Below are 16,269 nucleotides of genomic sequence, written 5' to 3' on the forward strand. Positions count from 1 at the left end.
TGCTGGGTCTTCCAGATTTTCTGGCATAATGAATGCAAATCCTTGATGGCATCATCTTTTAGGGATTTGAATAGTTCTGCTAGAATTTCATTGCATCCACTAACTTTATTAACAGTAGTGCTTTTTAAGGCCCAATTGACTTCGCACTCCGGAAGGTCTTCACACATTATGTGGAGAAAAATGTAAGTAAGGAAAATTATATACATACCTTTCTCTGAAGATCACGGATAGTCTGCTGCACAGGCAACAAAGCCTGCTGGGCTTCTGCAACTTCTGTGTTACACTTGCTCATATAATGCTCTCGTAGCTGTTTGGCCTGTGTTGAAACATGAAACAAGTATAAACTTTCGCTCCAGGTCAAGAAAATAATCTAGTATGATTCAAGAACAGTGTGCTTATTTTATTTATTTAAATCTGTTTAATTTAACTTAAGCATTAAACTCAAGTATACTGTAGAGAATGTAAAACCCATGCTCAGTTCAGTTCAGTTCAGTCGCTCAGTTGTGTCCAACCTCTTTGCAACCCCATGAACCGCAGCACGCCAGGCCTCCCTGTCCATCACCAACTTCCGGAGTTCACTCAGACTCATGTCCATCGAGTCAGTGATGCCATGAAATTAAAAAAATTAAAAAAAACCCATGCTAGAAGTTCCTAACATGTATGTTGAAGAGAATTTATCTGGAGGCCACCTTGACTTACATTTACCTGTAAGTCATATAATATAAAAAATTCCAAGGATTTGCTCTCCAAATTCTAATTTTTTAATTAAAAAAAAAAAATGGGAGGAGGAAGAACAGTAACATTTTAAACTATAAGGCAAAGCAGGAATACATTTTAGAATTTCTTGTCTCATTCAGTTATCATAATTCCTTGGAATTACTTCAGTTTAGAACACTTGAGAATATACACTAACACAGGTTTTGTGAACTGAACTGTGTTCCCTCAAAATCTGTATGATGAAGCTCGAACCCCCAATGTGACTATATTTACATACAGGGTCTTTAAGGAAGTGACTGAGTAAATGCACATACATGAGATGATAAGGGTGGAGCCCTAATCCAAAATGACTAGTGTCCTTAAAAGAAAAGGAAGACACACCAGGGATGCAAGTGCACAGAGAAAAGGTCATATGAGGACACAGTTAGAAGGCAGCCGTCTACCAGCCAAGGAGAGAATCTTTAGGAGCAACCAACCCTGATGATACCTTGGTATTAGACTTCTAGCCTTCCCTGATGATTAATGGTGTTGAGCATCTTTTCATGTGCATGTTGGCCATATGTATGTCTTCTTTGAAATAATATCTATTCCTATCCTGTGCCTATTTTTTAACTGCCTGATAAGGGGTTAATATCTAAATCCCTGATAAGAGGTCAGCATCTAAAGTATATAGACAACACATAAAACTCAATATCAAAAAAAAACCTAATTAAAAAATGGGCAGAAGGCCTGAACAGACATTTTCTCAAAGAAGACACAGAGATGGCTAATAAGGCACACGAAAAGATGCTCAAAACCACTATTAGAGAAATATGAATTACAACAGCAATGAGGTATCACCTCGCACATGTCAGAATGACTATATCAAAAAGTTTACAAATAACAAGTGTTGGGGATAACATGGAGAGAAAAGAACCCTTGCATACTGTTGGTGGGAATGTAAACTGGTATAGCTACTAAGGAAAACAGTATGGACATTCCTCAAAAAAACTATATATTGTACCATATGACTCAGCAATTCCACTCCTGAGTATACAGATGGAAAAACAATGAAAACACTAGTTCAAAAAGATACATATATTCTGATGTTCAGAGCAGCACTATTTACAATTAACACGATAAAACCCAAGTGCCCATCAACAGAGATGAATGGATAAAGAAGCTGCTGTAAATATTTATAGTGGAATATTATTCAGCTATAATCAAAGAAAGAAATTCTGCCATTTGCAGAAACATGGATGGATGCAGAGAATATCATGCTCAGTGAACAAGGCAGAAAGAGAAACACAAATATTTTATCATATTACTTACACTTGGAATCTAAAAAATAAAATTAATATATATGCAAAACAAAAACAGGCTCATAGATATAGAAAACAAACTACTACTGGTTGCCACTGGGGAGATGAAAGGGGACAGGACAAATCTGGGGATGAGATACAAACTACCACGACATATAAAACAGAAGAGCAACAAGCATATATTGTATAGTACAGGGAATTATAGCCATTATCTTGCAATAGCTTATAATGAAGTATAATCTATAAAAATACTGAATCACTATGCTGTATACTGTCTCATAAACTAACTATAGTAGTAGTAGTAGTGTTAGTTTGTTCAGTTGTGTCCAACTCTTCACAGCCCCATGGACTGTAGCTTCCCAGGTTCCTCTGCCCATGGAATTCTTCAGGCAAGAATACTGGAGTGGGTAGCCATTCCCTTCTCCAGGGGATCTTCCCGACCCAGGGACTGAATCTGGATCTCCTGCACTGCAGGCATATTCATTACCATCTGAGCCATCAAGGAAGCCCCATATCAAATCAACCATACTTCAATTAAAAAAAAGGAGAGATTGTCCTTTCCCTACTGAATAAGAACTATATAAAAAAGATCTTCACGACCCAGATAATCACGATGGTGTGATCACTCACCTCGAGTCAGACACCCTGGAATGTGAAGTTAAGTGGGCCTCAGGAAGCATTACTATGTACAAAGATAGTGGAGGTGATGGAATTCCAGTTGAGCTATCTCAAATCCTAAAAGATGATTGCTGCACTCAATAAGCCAGCAAATTTGGAAAACTCAGCAGTGGCCACAGGACTGGAAAAGGTCAGTTTTCATTCCAACCCCAAAGAAAGGCAATGCCAAAGAATACTCAAACTACTGCACAATGGCACTCATCTCACATGCTATTAAAATAATGCTCAAAATTCTCTAAGCCAAGCTTCAGCAATACGTGAACTGCAAAATTCCAGATGTTCAAGCTGGTTTTAGAAAAGGCAGAGGAACCAGAGATCAAATTGCCAACGTCCACTGGATCACTGAAAAAGCAAGAGAATTCCAGAAAAATATCTGTTTTATTGACTATACCAAAGCCTTTGACTGTGTGGATCACAACAAACTGTGACAAATTCTGAAAGAGATGGAAATACCAGACAACCAAACCTGCCTCCTGAGAAATGTGTATGCAGGTCAAGAAGCAACAGTCAGAACTGGACATGGAACAACAGACTGGTCCCAAAGTGGGAAAGGAGTACGTCAAGGCTGTATTTTGTCACTATGCTCATTTAATTTATATGCAGAGTACATCATAAGAAATGCTGGACTGGATGAAGCACAAGCTGGAATCAAGATTACCAGGAGAAATATCAATAACCTCAGATACACAGATGACACCACCCTTATGGCAGAAAGTGAAGAACTAAAGAGCCTCTTGATGAAAGTGAAAGAGGAGAGTGAAAAAGTTGGTTTAAAACTAAACATTCAGAAAACTAGGATCATGGCATCTGGTCCCATCACTTCATGGCAAACAGATGGGTAAATAGGGGAAACAGTGACAGACTTTATTTTTCTGGGCTCCAAAACCACTGCAGATGCTGACTGCAGCCATGACATTAAAAGACGTTTGCTCCTTGGAAGAAAAGTTAAGACCACGCAAGACAGCATATTAAAAAGCAGAGACATTACTTTGCCAACAAAGGTCCATCTAGTCAAAGCTACAGTTTTTCCAGTAGTCATGTATGGGTGTGGAAGTTGGACTATAAAGAAAGCTGAGTGCCGAAGAATTGATCCTTTTGAACTGTGGTGTTGGACTCTTGAGAGTCCCTTGGACAGCAAGGAGATCCAACCAGTCCATCCTAAAGGAAATCAGTCCCCAATATTCACTGGAAGGACTGATGCTGAAGCTGAAACTCCAGCTTTGGCCACCTGATGTGAAGAACTGACTCAATGGAAAAGACCCTGATGCTGGGAAAGCTTGAAGGCAGGAGGAGAAGGGACGACAGAAGATGAGATGATTGGATGGCATCACCGACTCTATGGACATGAGTTTGAGTAAACTCCGGGAGTTGATGATGGACAGGGAGGCCTGGTGTGCTGCAGTCCATGGGGTTGCAAAGAGTTGGACACAACTGAGTGACTGAACTGAACTGAATCTTGGTTCTTTTTTATAAATTAACTGACCATATGTGGGTGGGTTTCTTTCTGGGCTCTTTCTGTTCTTTCCCATTGATCTATGTATCTGCTTTTATATCAACATCATACTCTTTTAAATACTATAGTTTTATAATATAGCTTAAAATCAGGGTGCATAATGCCTACAGCTTTGTTCTTCTTTTTCAAGATGACTTTGGTTATTCAGGATCTTTTCGAGTTCCACACAGATTTTTGGATTGTTTATTCTATTTCTGTGAAAAATACCATTGGAATTTTAATAGGAATTAAACTGAAAGTGTATACTGGCTTGGGCTGCATAAACATTTTAACAACAGTAATTCTTCCAGTCCATGAGTGTGAGAAATGAAAGTTCTATTAAGTCACCTAGTCTGTATTTTGTTATGGCAGTCCTAGAAGATTAATACAAAAAGGATTAAAAAATTGGGGCCCTTTCAACTTCTCAAAACAAAAAGGATCATGTTATTTGCAAAGCAACAGAAACACTGAAAAACTTTATTCCTGTAAGTTTCCACTAGGAAACTTAGGGAAATTCACTTTTGTCCATTTAATTGAAATACTTAACTGACTCTGGAAACTATTTTACGAATGAAGAAAGGGGATGATCAGAGGCTATGTGGACAGTGGGAGAAAAACTGGAAAGACTACTGAACTGAAAATCCCAATACTCCACTCAGTAGTGGGACGAGCCATAAGAAATTGCCAACAGTAGACCACTCCTGACTTACAACAACAGCAATTTCATGAAGTCATTCATTTTCCTAGGCTTTAGTTACTTCATCTACAAAAAGAGGTGGTGGAAATGATTTCTAGAATTTCGTCTAGCTTTGAAATACCAAGGCTTCATATCATGTAAGAGTTAGGCCAAAGTGATAAAGTGATTTCCTTGGAAATACATCTACATAGTATGAACCCTCCACCTCATGATGCAATTTTCCTCTTCCTGTCACAACCTTCCAATTAATATCCATTACAACTCCTTGGTTGTAATTAGCTGGTCATTAGAGCTGTCTACTAATAGATAGGACTGTCTCCCGGAGAGCTTCCTGTCACTGAAAGCATTTAACAGAGTGCCTGATTACATATAAAGATTAGACACCTGCATTGGGAATAAAATTTCACTTGCAAGTTTTCATATACTTTTTCACTTGAAAATTTCATACACTTGATGCTAGATTACTATCTAGCATCCAGCTAGATTCATACTTAAAAAATACCTACATACTTACTTACAAGTACATACTTACAAAATCTCATTTTTTTATCCTCTTAATTTACATAAAGGTTCCATTTACAGGTTCAGTAGTTTTCAAACACATCTACTACTCTTTTGCTTTTAGGTTTGCCATCTTTCTGATCTTTAATGAGGCAAAAATTCACTGGGGAATTGGCATAAGTGTATTAAAACTATTTTATGTCATTGTTTCTAATGAGAGGCAATATTCATTGCAGAAGGAATTTCTTTGAGGACATAAGTTATAGTGAAAATTTGAGTTTATTTATTGCTTCAAATAATACACTGAAGGGTGGAAAAGGTAGAAAACTTTATTTTTACTAAACTAAACCTTTGGCAGGTCTGTCATCAAATCAACATGATTTCCTTTAATTTGTTGTTTATTTACATCCTGTGCTGTTGGCTACCAGCAGCCATGTCTATAACAAGCAGTTGCCACACAGCTGCAAGATTATCAAAGAAACAAAATAATATGGAAAGCTGCTATTCTATGCCACCCAAAATCATCAAAGCAAAGTTTGGAACATCAAAGCAGCAAAGAAACATGATTACCTTTTGATTTCCTAGGATGTATCAATTAGCCGGAACATGAACTCTGAGAAAAAATTCTTTTATAGGCAGAATGAAAAAAAAAAAAAAATTACCTCTTCCTCAAGTCTGCCATCTCTCAGGGTAGGAGGTATCCCTGGGTGCTTGGCTGTCAACAATTCCATCAAGTTATGGGTAGCATGAAGTCTCTACAAACACACAAAAGGCAGCAATTATGACAGCCAATGCAGTGGACTCTAAGGGGAGAATCTACTATCACTAAGGCATACAGAACACTAATAATGCATTTAAGGCCAAATCATCGGATTCTTTTCCTTTAAAAATAACTTAGATACCAACTTTCTTCAGAGTCAGTTTTACTGTAATTATCTTAATTCATAATGATGTAAATTTTCAGTTAAAATATATGGTCTTATGAAACATGTCTATGTATTTAACAAAGTATGTTAAATAGGTAACTTCTTCTCTTATACATGCACTTGTCTATATGGGGAAATATGAATATGTCCAATAAGTCCAGTAAAGCAGAAAGGTTGACTAGATAGACTTATTCCTCTTCTGGAAAATAAGTCTGGATGAGCCTAGCAATTTATGACATTATAAAACCAAAGATAATGAAATACATAAGAAAACAGGGCTGTGACCTGGATCTGTTGAATTTAAGGGCTGAAAAGAGGAGGGGCTGGAGGTGCAGATGGTGTAGAATAAAGGAGAAAACTCCATCTTAAATCTCTGTATTAAATATTAATATAAGCCAGACATCTCACTGTGATATTGGGTCTGTGACTGTACTGAGGCTTCTGTTGCATTCTGCACAAACTGGTGGAATGGACTGGGAGGAACACCTCTCTCTCTGTTCGTTTACACCTTTATCCCAACAGAGCAGAGTGGCTAATTTGACTGGACAGAGTTAGATATTCCTTGGGTTATGCCTGGTCAGCAGGCTAAGCTGCTGTGACTCAAAGCAAGAACCAGGCTGCCTGATGGTTTACTCTTCACTGGAGCTCAGGCGCACTGGACTCACCTGCCCACTTCTGTTTCCTTTATTCAGGAGCACAGTATCTTCCAACTTGCTCCTTCTCTCGTAAGGTAAACACATTTGCTTAAGGTCCAAAGCCTTCTGTAATCCTCATCCATGCATACATAATATAAGGATACCAGTATTTAATTTTCTCTCCTCTTCCCCCTCCCCCATACACTCCTCCTAACACCTGCTCATACACAGGTGAACATGAGGTTCCAAGGCCTAGGTTCTGAACAGTAAAAAAGAAGCCTCACTTGGGACTCAAGCCTAAACTTACCAGGATTCATAAAACGGATCTTATTTACCATTTAGCTAGAGTCTTGTCTATATGATCCACTGATAGAAGCAAGAAGAAATTTCACATTTAAGTGTTACAATTCAAATATCCAAATCTCCCTAAGAGACCTACAAAAACTAAATTAGAAGACCATTGGATAAGTATTATTGTTACTTAGTTCCACTGCTGAGTGAAACTCAATTTCTTTTTTTGTTGAATATCATGTAAATAAATACGCTGATATAAATATGCAAAAGTGATAAAACTGATGCCATTCTTTGAAATACGAATGTTTTGAGCTACTTTTCTAATGTAGGTTAGGCTTATCTAGTCAGCCTTGTGGCCAATACTGGCCTGAGTAGACAGAATATTAGTGTTTCTCAAACTTTTGGGTCTAAACAAAAAGACATCTTGGGTGCTTGTTAAGAGAACATGGATTTTAAGTTTTATCCCCAGGGACTGTGACTCACTCCCCTTGTTACCTTTCGTCCTCTTAAATATTCAGAAAATTTATTTTACAAAGATCAAACAGTTTGAAACTGTTTAGTTTTACTTACTTGCAGTGAATCTGTTTTGAGTTTTTCCTTGTGTTCCTCAGATGAACGCAACACTTCTCTATATAGTTCTGCTGCCAAAGCATACTCGCCTGGATAATCAAAATATGTTTAAAGAATAAGAAAATCACGTATTTAGCTCTCAAAGTCATCTAAAAACACCTACTGTAAAAATACAGCATTGATTAGAACTCCCTAATTTATTTATTTTTTACGAAAAGGAATTTGAGTTGGTATTAATATGACTGCCCCAGTAAAAAAAGTTGATGATGGCACCCTTTCTTGGGGGTTAAAATTCCACAGACCTAGAACACCAATAAAATAATTTAATGTTTTAAAAGTATGCTAAAAAACAAACAATGTTTTTTTCTTCTTTTTCAAGTTAATGACTTCCAAGCAGTAGTTATTAGGATGTTTGAAATTAAAGACAAATTTAGGGTACTTACATGTGTTTATAAACAAATATTCAAAACACTATGACCAATGTACACGTACTTTTCAGAAAAATAATGCACTCTTCTTGACAGGTATTGTTTCTGTTGGTATTAGGCCAGAAAGATTTAGTTTATAACTACATTTCAAAAATTTAGAATTCTTTCTATTTCTGGTTATATAATTCACAGTTAGTCTAAGAGATTTACGCTTTTTTTTTGTTATACCTAAAAAGTAGCTCATACAAATAAAGTCATAAAAAAGTACAAAAGCACAAGCTGATAAACTACGGCCCATGGGTCTTATCTGACTGTATTTTTGTAGGGTCTACACACTAAGAATTTATTTTTAAATTTTAATAGTTGAAATAAAAACTAAGATAAAACTATTTTGCGACATGTGAAAATTACATGATATTAAATCTCAGGGTCCATGAATAAAGTTTTAGTGGAACCCAGTCATGAGGACTTTACGTACTATCTGTGGCTGCTTTTGTATTACAACAGCTGAATAGTTGTCACAAATCTTATGGCTCACAAAGCCTAAAATATTTACTACCTGATTCTTTCAGAAAGTTTCATTAGACTTCAGTGAAGGAGAGGTGAAACATTTTTAATGGCTCTGACTAATGCAACCTATCTTTTTTTCTGCCTGGGGAAAAACTCGAAACCAGTAATTTATACATACAATAAAATGAAAATCTAACAGTGGCAAAATCATGAAACACAAGGGAGAAAAAGATAAAGAGATGTTCTAATTTCAGTTTGCTGAGGAAAAAGCTTTTATCCTGATCGTTGCATACACTTGCTTATTTTAAACTGTAAACCAGTTTCATTAATATCATGGATTTAGAATTTTGCTCACAGCCATAATGAATATTCTATATATATATATATGCGCCTGGTGGTTCAGACAGTAAAGAATCTGCCCGCAATGCGGAATACCCGGGTTCAATCCCTGAGTCAGGAAGATCCCCTGGAGAAGGGAATGGCAACCCACTCTAGTATTCTTGCCTGGAGAATTCCATGGACAGAAGAACAGTCCACGGGGTTGCAGAGTCAGACATGACTGAGTGACTAACACACACACTTTCTCTCTGTTAAAGCTGATTCCATATATGTATATTTTATTGTGGTAAAGTATACATAAAATAAAATTTACGATTTCAACCATTTTTAAGAGTGTAGTCCAACAGCATTAAGTACATTCATATTGTTGCACAAAACACTTGCTTTTATACCACTGTTTTATATCTAGTTCTACCAGTTATTTAATATAAAGCTTTCTAAAGCACACATTTTCACAGTACTTGCCAAGTCCTCTAATCTCTATTCATTTTTATAAAGCAGATTACTTTCACAATAATAAAGTTGCATTATAATGTAGGAGTAACAATTATCTTCACACAATGAGCTCTCTTTAGCTTTTCAAAAGACATATGGATTCCATTAATATTTATACTGTCATTTATAAAGAACAATTCATTTAACAACTTTCTCTTCATAATTATTATACTTTTTAAAGAAGGTACAATGACTAGACTATAATAAAAGCAGATGAAACTGAGCTATTCATTATAATATCTGTTTTCTTTTCACTACTTAGTGAAAAAAAAAGATTTTTTATAGTGAAAAAAAATATTTTTATGTCTTTCCCAGACCAATATGGATAAAATATCCATATTCAATAAGCTATGCAAATATAAGCCAAATATGGAAATACCCATTCTTTGCCACTTGATGGCACTAAACAAATTAACAACTAGACAAATTGTACTGGTTCGATACTGCCAAACTAATTTTTTCCAAAAAAACACATGTAGAAATGAAAAATGTATGTGATGATCAGGAAAAAAGCTTTCTTTCTCAGAAAAATGAACCTAAAACACTTCTATATATATATATATGTATGTGTGTGTAGATACACACACACATATATATTTCATGTATATAGTACACAAAATTGAAATAACATGTTTTTAACACCATAATCAGTGAGGACCTTAAAATATACACTGTATATCATATATATATATATTCGCATGTAATATGTGAATCCCTTTAGAGTTTAATATTAATTTTAGATTTCATTTAGAAGTCATATCTGTACTATCTGGTCTCTAATATTAGAAGAGTTTAAATTATATAAGTTAAATATGTAATGTTACTTTTAAAAATGTAGATTATTTAATATACTACTATGAATTAAACTAGAAACTGAAAGTAGTTAATCCCCCACAGTTAAGTTTATAATTACAATTAAATGAGACTAGACATACCACTTATTAACGGACTTTCTAATAGGAATTCTTCTTAACAATCAGCAATAGTTTCCAGCCACAGACGAATAACTACAGTGAGAAAGCAGTGGGAACTACCTGAAAAGAGCAGTGATGCACCTCTTGCTACATCATAGCATGGTATTTTGCCACACAGGAGCCAGTCAAATGCTGATCCTGTTAGAGTGCTACAGTGTTTGGACAATGATCAGATGAATAACCCTCCCAATTCCCATACTGTGCATAATTTCACAGCAGGGGAAAAGAGACAAGTCTGACAAGGAGACTAGAAAAAAGGCTAAGTGAAGAAATTCATTTACTGTCTAAGCTTCTGAGTCATAACAACACAGAATAAAATGAGAAATGCAGTTCATAATCAAGTTGGGAAATCTGAAATTTATTATTGTGATCATTTACAAGTAACATATCACTCAACATCAGAAATTTTTAATGGTGAGTTGCAACCTACTATATAGTATAATACTGAGGTTTACAAATGCCTATTTGATAAAGAGGACACAGGATTATAAAAAAATTAAATATCTGATGTGAAATCGAGAGATCCAGGGCAATTCTTTGTCACTTTCTAGCTGTAATCTTGAGAAAGCAACTAAGCCCTTTGAACCCATTTTCTCAAATAAAATAGGGATGGTAATGGCTAAACTATTGGGTAATCATGAGGATAAAACAATATATATATATATATAATAGTATTATATATACTATAAAATGCTTATAGAAAAATGAATTTTTCAGATATGAGGCTAGATTGACACTTATTTACTACATTATTTTTAGTACCTAAATCATAACCAGCACATAGCAAATACTCCAATATTTGTTGGGAGACTGAACTTACAAGTGATACTACTCTGTAAGTCAATGACCAACATCCACTTGAATGTGTCACAATTTAACCATTCTATTTCTAGGCATTTTGGTTGTTTCAGTTGTTCACTATTTTGGTTGTTTCAATTGTTCACATGAAAAACTTTTAGAAGTGGAAATGTTTGGTGAAAGCATATTGAAACTTTTTTTTTGGAAATGTTCTGTATAACTGCTCTCCATTAAGTTGGACCTATTTAAATTATGATTAATACTGTGTTAAAGTGTCTTTCTGGGGAGACTTTGATTTACATTATAACTATAACTATAATTTTGATTTACATTATAAGTATTTAGAAGAATCAAAGATAACAAAGCATCACCTTCTACCTTTAATGATGTGGATGCCTGCTAAGCCATTGAGGGCACAGACTAGCTGCCGATGCGCCTCTTCACATTCAGTGCCACACTTCTTCTGCAGGGATGTCAGCAGTTCCTCCATTGTCATGGTGCTAAAAGAAAAGGCAGGTTGTTCAGAACTAGAAAGAAGATTCCAAGTGAGAGAATAATATTACATAAGATCAAGAGTACCAGTCTCTTATAGAGTCTTTGTGATCTCTGATATCTGTTTACCTCCATTTTCATCACTATCATTATTAGTTTACTATTCTAGCAAGCTTTCTTTCGATCCTCTCATTCTTTAACTTTTTCTCATTTCAGTCAGTGAAGAGCAGAACTAGAAAAATCTCCCTAAAGTGCAAAGTGGTGGTTGTGGTGGTTAAGTCGCTCAGTCATGTCTGACTCTTGCGACCCCAAGGACTGTAGCCTGCCAGGCTCCTCTGTCCATGGACTTCTCCAGGCAAGAATACTGGAGTGGGCATTCGTTCCATTCTCCAGGATTATCTTTCCAACCCAGGGATTGAAGGCAGGTCTCCTGCATTGCAGGCAAATTCTTTACTGTCTGAGCTACCAGGGGAGCCCCACAGCAATTCATATATACCTCTTGTGAAATACACAATGTTTTCTTTACATTATAGAGATCGATAAACTTTGTCTGATGGCTCGGATGGTAAAGAATCTGCCTACAGTGCAGGAGACCTGGGTTTGATCCCTGTGACAGGAAGATCCCCTGGAGAAGAGAATGGCAACCCACTCTAGTATTCATGCCTGGAGGATCCCATGGACAGAGGAGCCTATCAGTCTACAGTCCATGGGGTTGCAGAGTCAGACTCGACTTTGCAACTAACACTTTCACTAATCTTTGTCTTTGCCTTTAGTTATCTACAAACTGCTCAAAGGCAAGGATAAGAGTCAAATTCCTCTTTATATTTCTTATAGCGCCTGAAAGGATATCTTTTTAATATCAAGTGCTAAAAAAAAAAAAAAAGAGGCTAGTTCCTATCACAGTTGATGAACCAACAAATTTTTGGGGACAACAGAGTATTGAAAGGAATAATCAAAGAATATAGCTAGTATAATTATAAAGAAAATATTTAATAGGAATCTAATTTACCTAATTTCCTGATGTCAGAACCAAAAAATATAACACAAAATGAACAAAAGCGTTTCATATCTGGAGTGCAGCAGAAGACAAACAGAAACCCAAAAAAACAACAAAACCCTTCAACAGTCCTAAAAAAATGTTCAAAACCATGAAAATAATTTTGATGTGGTTCTCTTTCACAAATGGGGCTCCATATTGAAGAGAAATCACCACACTGCTAAAAACAGATGACAACTCAGTTCTAAGACCCTGAATGAAACTGTGGGCTAGGAAGCTAATTGCTTTAATACTGTCTATGCATGAATGCATGCTAAGTCTCTTCAGTTGTGACCGACTCTGTGCGACCCTATGGACAGCAGCCCACCAGGCTCCTCTGTCCACGGGATTCTCTAGGCAAGAATACAGGAGTGGGTTGCCATTTCCTTCCCCCAATACTGTCGATCACTGCTCTATTATCTCTTACAGTATAAGAAAACTGATAATAAAACCTTTTTTGGAGTGGCAAGAACTCGCCACGAACAGCCTGTGGGTGGCAGCAGGCCTGTCGGAGCCTCAGCAATGGATATAGGATGGAGGTGACGGTCCTTCTGTCCAGGCTGCTGAGCTTCAAAGCCCAGTCAGAAATCTTCCTGAGTTTTACCACTGCATCCTGGCAGCACACCTCATGTTGACGGTGATAGAAATGCCTTTCCACTGGAGAAAAGTGAAGCCAGTGGGTTTCTTCTGTCTGAGGGGGTATCTGGATCTAAACAGAGGAGAAAAAAAAAAGTCACCTGGAAATTTCACTTTTCACCCCAACTCTGCTTCTTTTTAAATTTTTTCCTAATACCCTTAATCAATAAATACTTATGCTACTGACTTGGTCAATCACATCTTTCTTCGCAGACCTCCACATTATCTTGGCAATAAAGCTGTAGAGGAAATGAGGATTCTTCTTGCAATAAGGACGATAGAGAAGTCGAACCCACCAGTGTCTGACACAGTAAGGTTCAACACCGAGAAATACCACTAACCCGAACAGATCTGAAAAGAAAGGAAAAAAGCATGTTGAGAATACAGATAGTTTGACTTAGGATGGTTTGACTTAAAATTTTTGACTTTACCATGGAGCAAAAACAAATGTTATTAATTAATAAATCATCAAACCTGATTTATCTCTATCACTCTAGCAGAGTGACTATTAACTGGGGTGGAAGGGTGTGATTTTGCCCACTGGGGACATTTGGCAATGACTGGAGACAATTATGGGTGTCACAACTGCAAGAACACTACCAGTATAAGGAGTGTAAAAGCTCAATATACAAAATAACCAGAACAGCCCCTAATGAAAATGAATTATCTGACTCAAAATGTTAATGGGGCTAAGGTAGAGAAACCCTGGTCTAACACAAAAAGGAAACAAATGAGACTTCTACTTCCAAATACAACATAGTAAGTTAGTTGAAGAAGCTGAATGGTTCTATGAAGACCTATAAGACCTTTTAGAATTAACACCCCCAAAAGATGTCCTTTTCATTATAGAGGACTGGAATGCAAAAGAAGGAAGTCAAAAAGCACCTGGAATAACAGGCAAATTTGGCCTTGGAGTACTGAATGAAGCAAGGCAAAGGCTAACAGAGTTTTGCCAAGGAAACACACTGGTCATAGCAAACACCCTCTTCCAACAACACAAGAGAAGACTCTACACACCAGATAGTCAACACTAAAATCAGATTGATTATATTCTTTGCAGCCAAAGATGGAGAAGCTCTATAAGGTCAGCAAAAACAAGACCGGGAGCTGACTGTGGCTCAGATCATGAACTCCTTATTGCCAAATTCAGACTTAAATTGAAGAAAGTGGGGAAAACCACTAGACCATGAATGGTATGACCTAAATCAAATCCCTTATGATTATACAGTGGAAGTGAGAAATAGGTATAAGGGACTAGATCTGATAGACAGAGTGCCTGAAGAAGTAGGGACCGAGATTCGTGACACTGACTGAACTGAACTGAAGTCACATCAGGCTAACATTCCCACCGTAGTTACTATTAACGCAAAAAACCCCCCAAAACCCTGATACATTGTAAGCGTGATAGCATTAAAGATATCAGAGAATCACGGAAGCAAAGATGAAAAAATAAACTAAATTTCCAGACATTCGGGAAATGCTATTTTTTACGGTAACTTGGACATGAGAAAACTTTTGGCGTCATTATGTTGATTGTGGAAATAAACTCCCTGGTAAATATATATGTCAAAAGTTTACAAATTTTGTATTTTAAATATTTATAGCTTCATTATATGTCATTCATACCTCAATAAAGCTGTTTAAAAAATTAATCAAAAATTTGTTAAAGGGTGCCAGATGCTCAAAACACCTGCCAACATCTTATTTATCCCAAATTAAGTACCCAGGGAACTGCAGAATTACTGCTCATATTCCTTTAACATTAAAATGAGAATAAAGTAACTGTGATAGGCATTTTCTCTACACCTTCTTAGCTAACTCTGGAGTTCAATGAGATCTTCAGTTCAGTTCAGTTCAGTCGCTCAGTCACGTTCGACTCTTTGCAACCCCATGAATCGCAGCACGCCAGGCCTCCCTGTCCATCACCAACTCTCGGAGTTTACTCAAACTCATGTCCATCGAGTCGATGATGCCATCCAGATGTCTCATCCTCTGTCGTCCCCTTCTCTTCCTGCCCCCAATCCCTCCCAGCATCAGGGTCTTTTCCAATGAGTCAACTCTTCGCATGAGGTGGCCAAAGTACTGGAGTTTCAGCTTCAGCTTCATTTCTTCCAATGAACACCCAGGACTGATCTCCTCCAGATGGACTGGTTTGATCTCCTTGCAGTCCAAGGGACTCTCAAGAGTCTTCTCCAACACCACAGTTCAAAAGCATCAATTCTTCGGTGCTCAGCTTTCTTCACAGTCCAACTCTCACATCCATACATGACTACTGGAAAAACCATAGCCTTGACTAGATGGACCTTTGTTGGCAAAGTAATGTCTCTGCTTTTGAATATGCTATCTTGGTTGGTCATAACTTTCCTTCCAAGGAGTAAGCATCTTTTAACTTCATGGCTGCAATCACCATCTGCAGTGATTTTGGAGCCCCGAAAAATAATGTCTGACACTGTTTCCACTGTTTCCCCATCTATTTCCCATGAAGTGATGGGACCAGATGCCATGATCTTCATTTTCTGAGTGTTGAGCTTTAAGCCAACTTTTTGACTCTCCTCTTTCACTTTCAACAAGAGGCTTTTTAGTTACTCTTCACTTTCTGCCGTTAAGAGTGGTGTCATCTGCATATCTGAGGTGATTGATATTTCTCCCAGCAATCTAGATTCCAGCTTGTGCTTCCTCCAGCGCAGTGTGTCTCATGATGTACTCTGCATATAAGTTAAGTAAACAGGGTGACAATATACAGCCTTGAC

The 16,269-nt window shown here is 37.0% G+C and overlaps 1 protein-coding gene across 6 annotated transcripts in view; it reads right to left on the reverse strand.

The window, feature by feature from the left end:
• Positions 1–16,269, reverse strand: part of SHPRH (SNF2 histone linker PHD RING helicase) — a 93,299-nt gene that overhangs the window by 49,626 nt on the left and 27,404 nt on the right. For all 6 annotated transcript variants that reach the window (XM_070376826.1, XM_070376824.1, XM_070376823.1 and 3 more), the window contains 6 exons: positions 13,707–13,870; positions 13,336–13,592; positions 11,734–11,855; positions 7,812–7,900; positions 6,049–6,141; positions 209–316 (listed from right to left, as the gene is read on the reverse strand). In XM_070376826.1, the coding sequence (XP_070232927.1) occupies positions 209–316; positions 6,049–6,141; positions 7,812–7,900; positions 11,734–11,855; positions 13,336–13,592; positions 13,707–13,870 (833 nt within the window). The remainder of the gene's footprint in view (positions 1–208; positions 317–6,048; positions 6,142–7,811; positions 7,901–11,733; positions 11,856–13,335; positions 13,593–13,706; positions 13,871–16,269) is intronic.

This window comes from Bos mutus, chromosome 9 (assembly GCF_027580195.1).
Source record: "Bos mutus isolate GX-2022 chromosome 9, NWIPB_WYAK_1.1, whole genome shotgun sequence".
NCBI lineage: Eukaryota > Metazoa > Chordata > Mammalia > Artiodactyla > Bovidae > Bos > Bos mutus.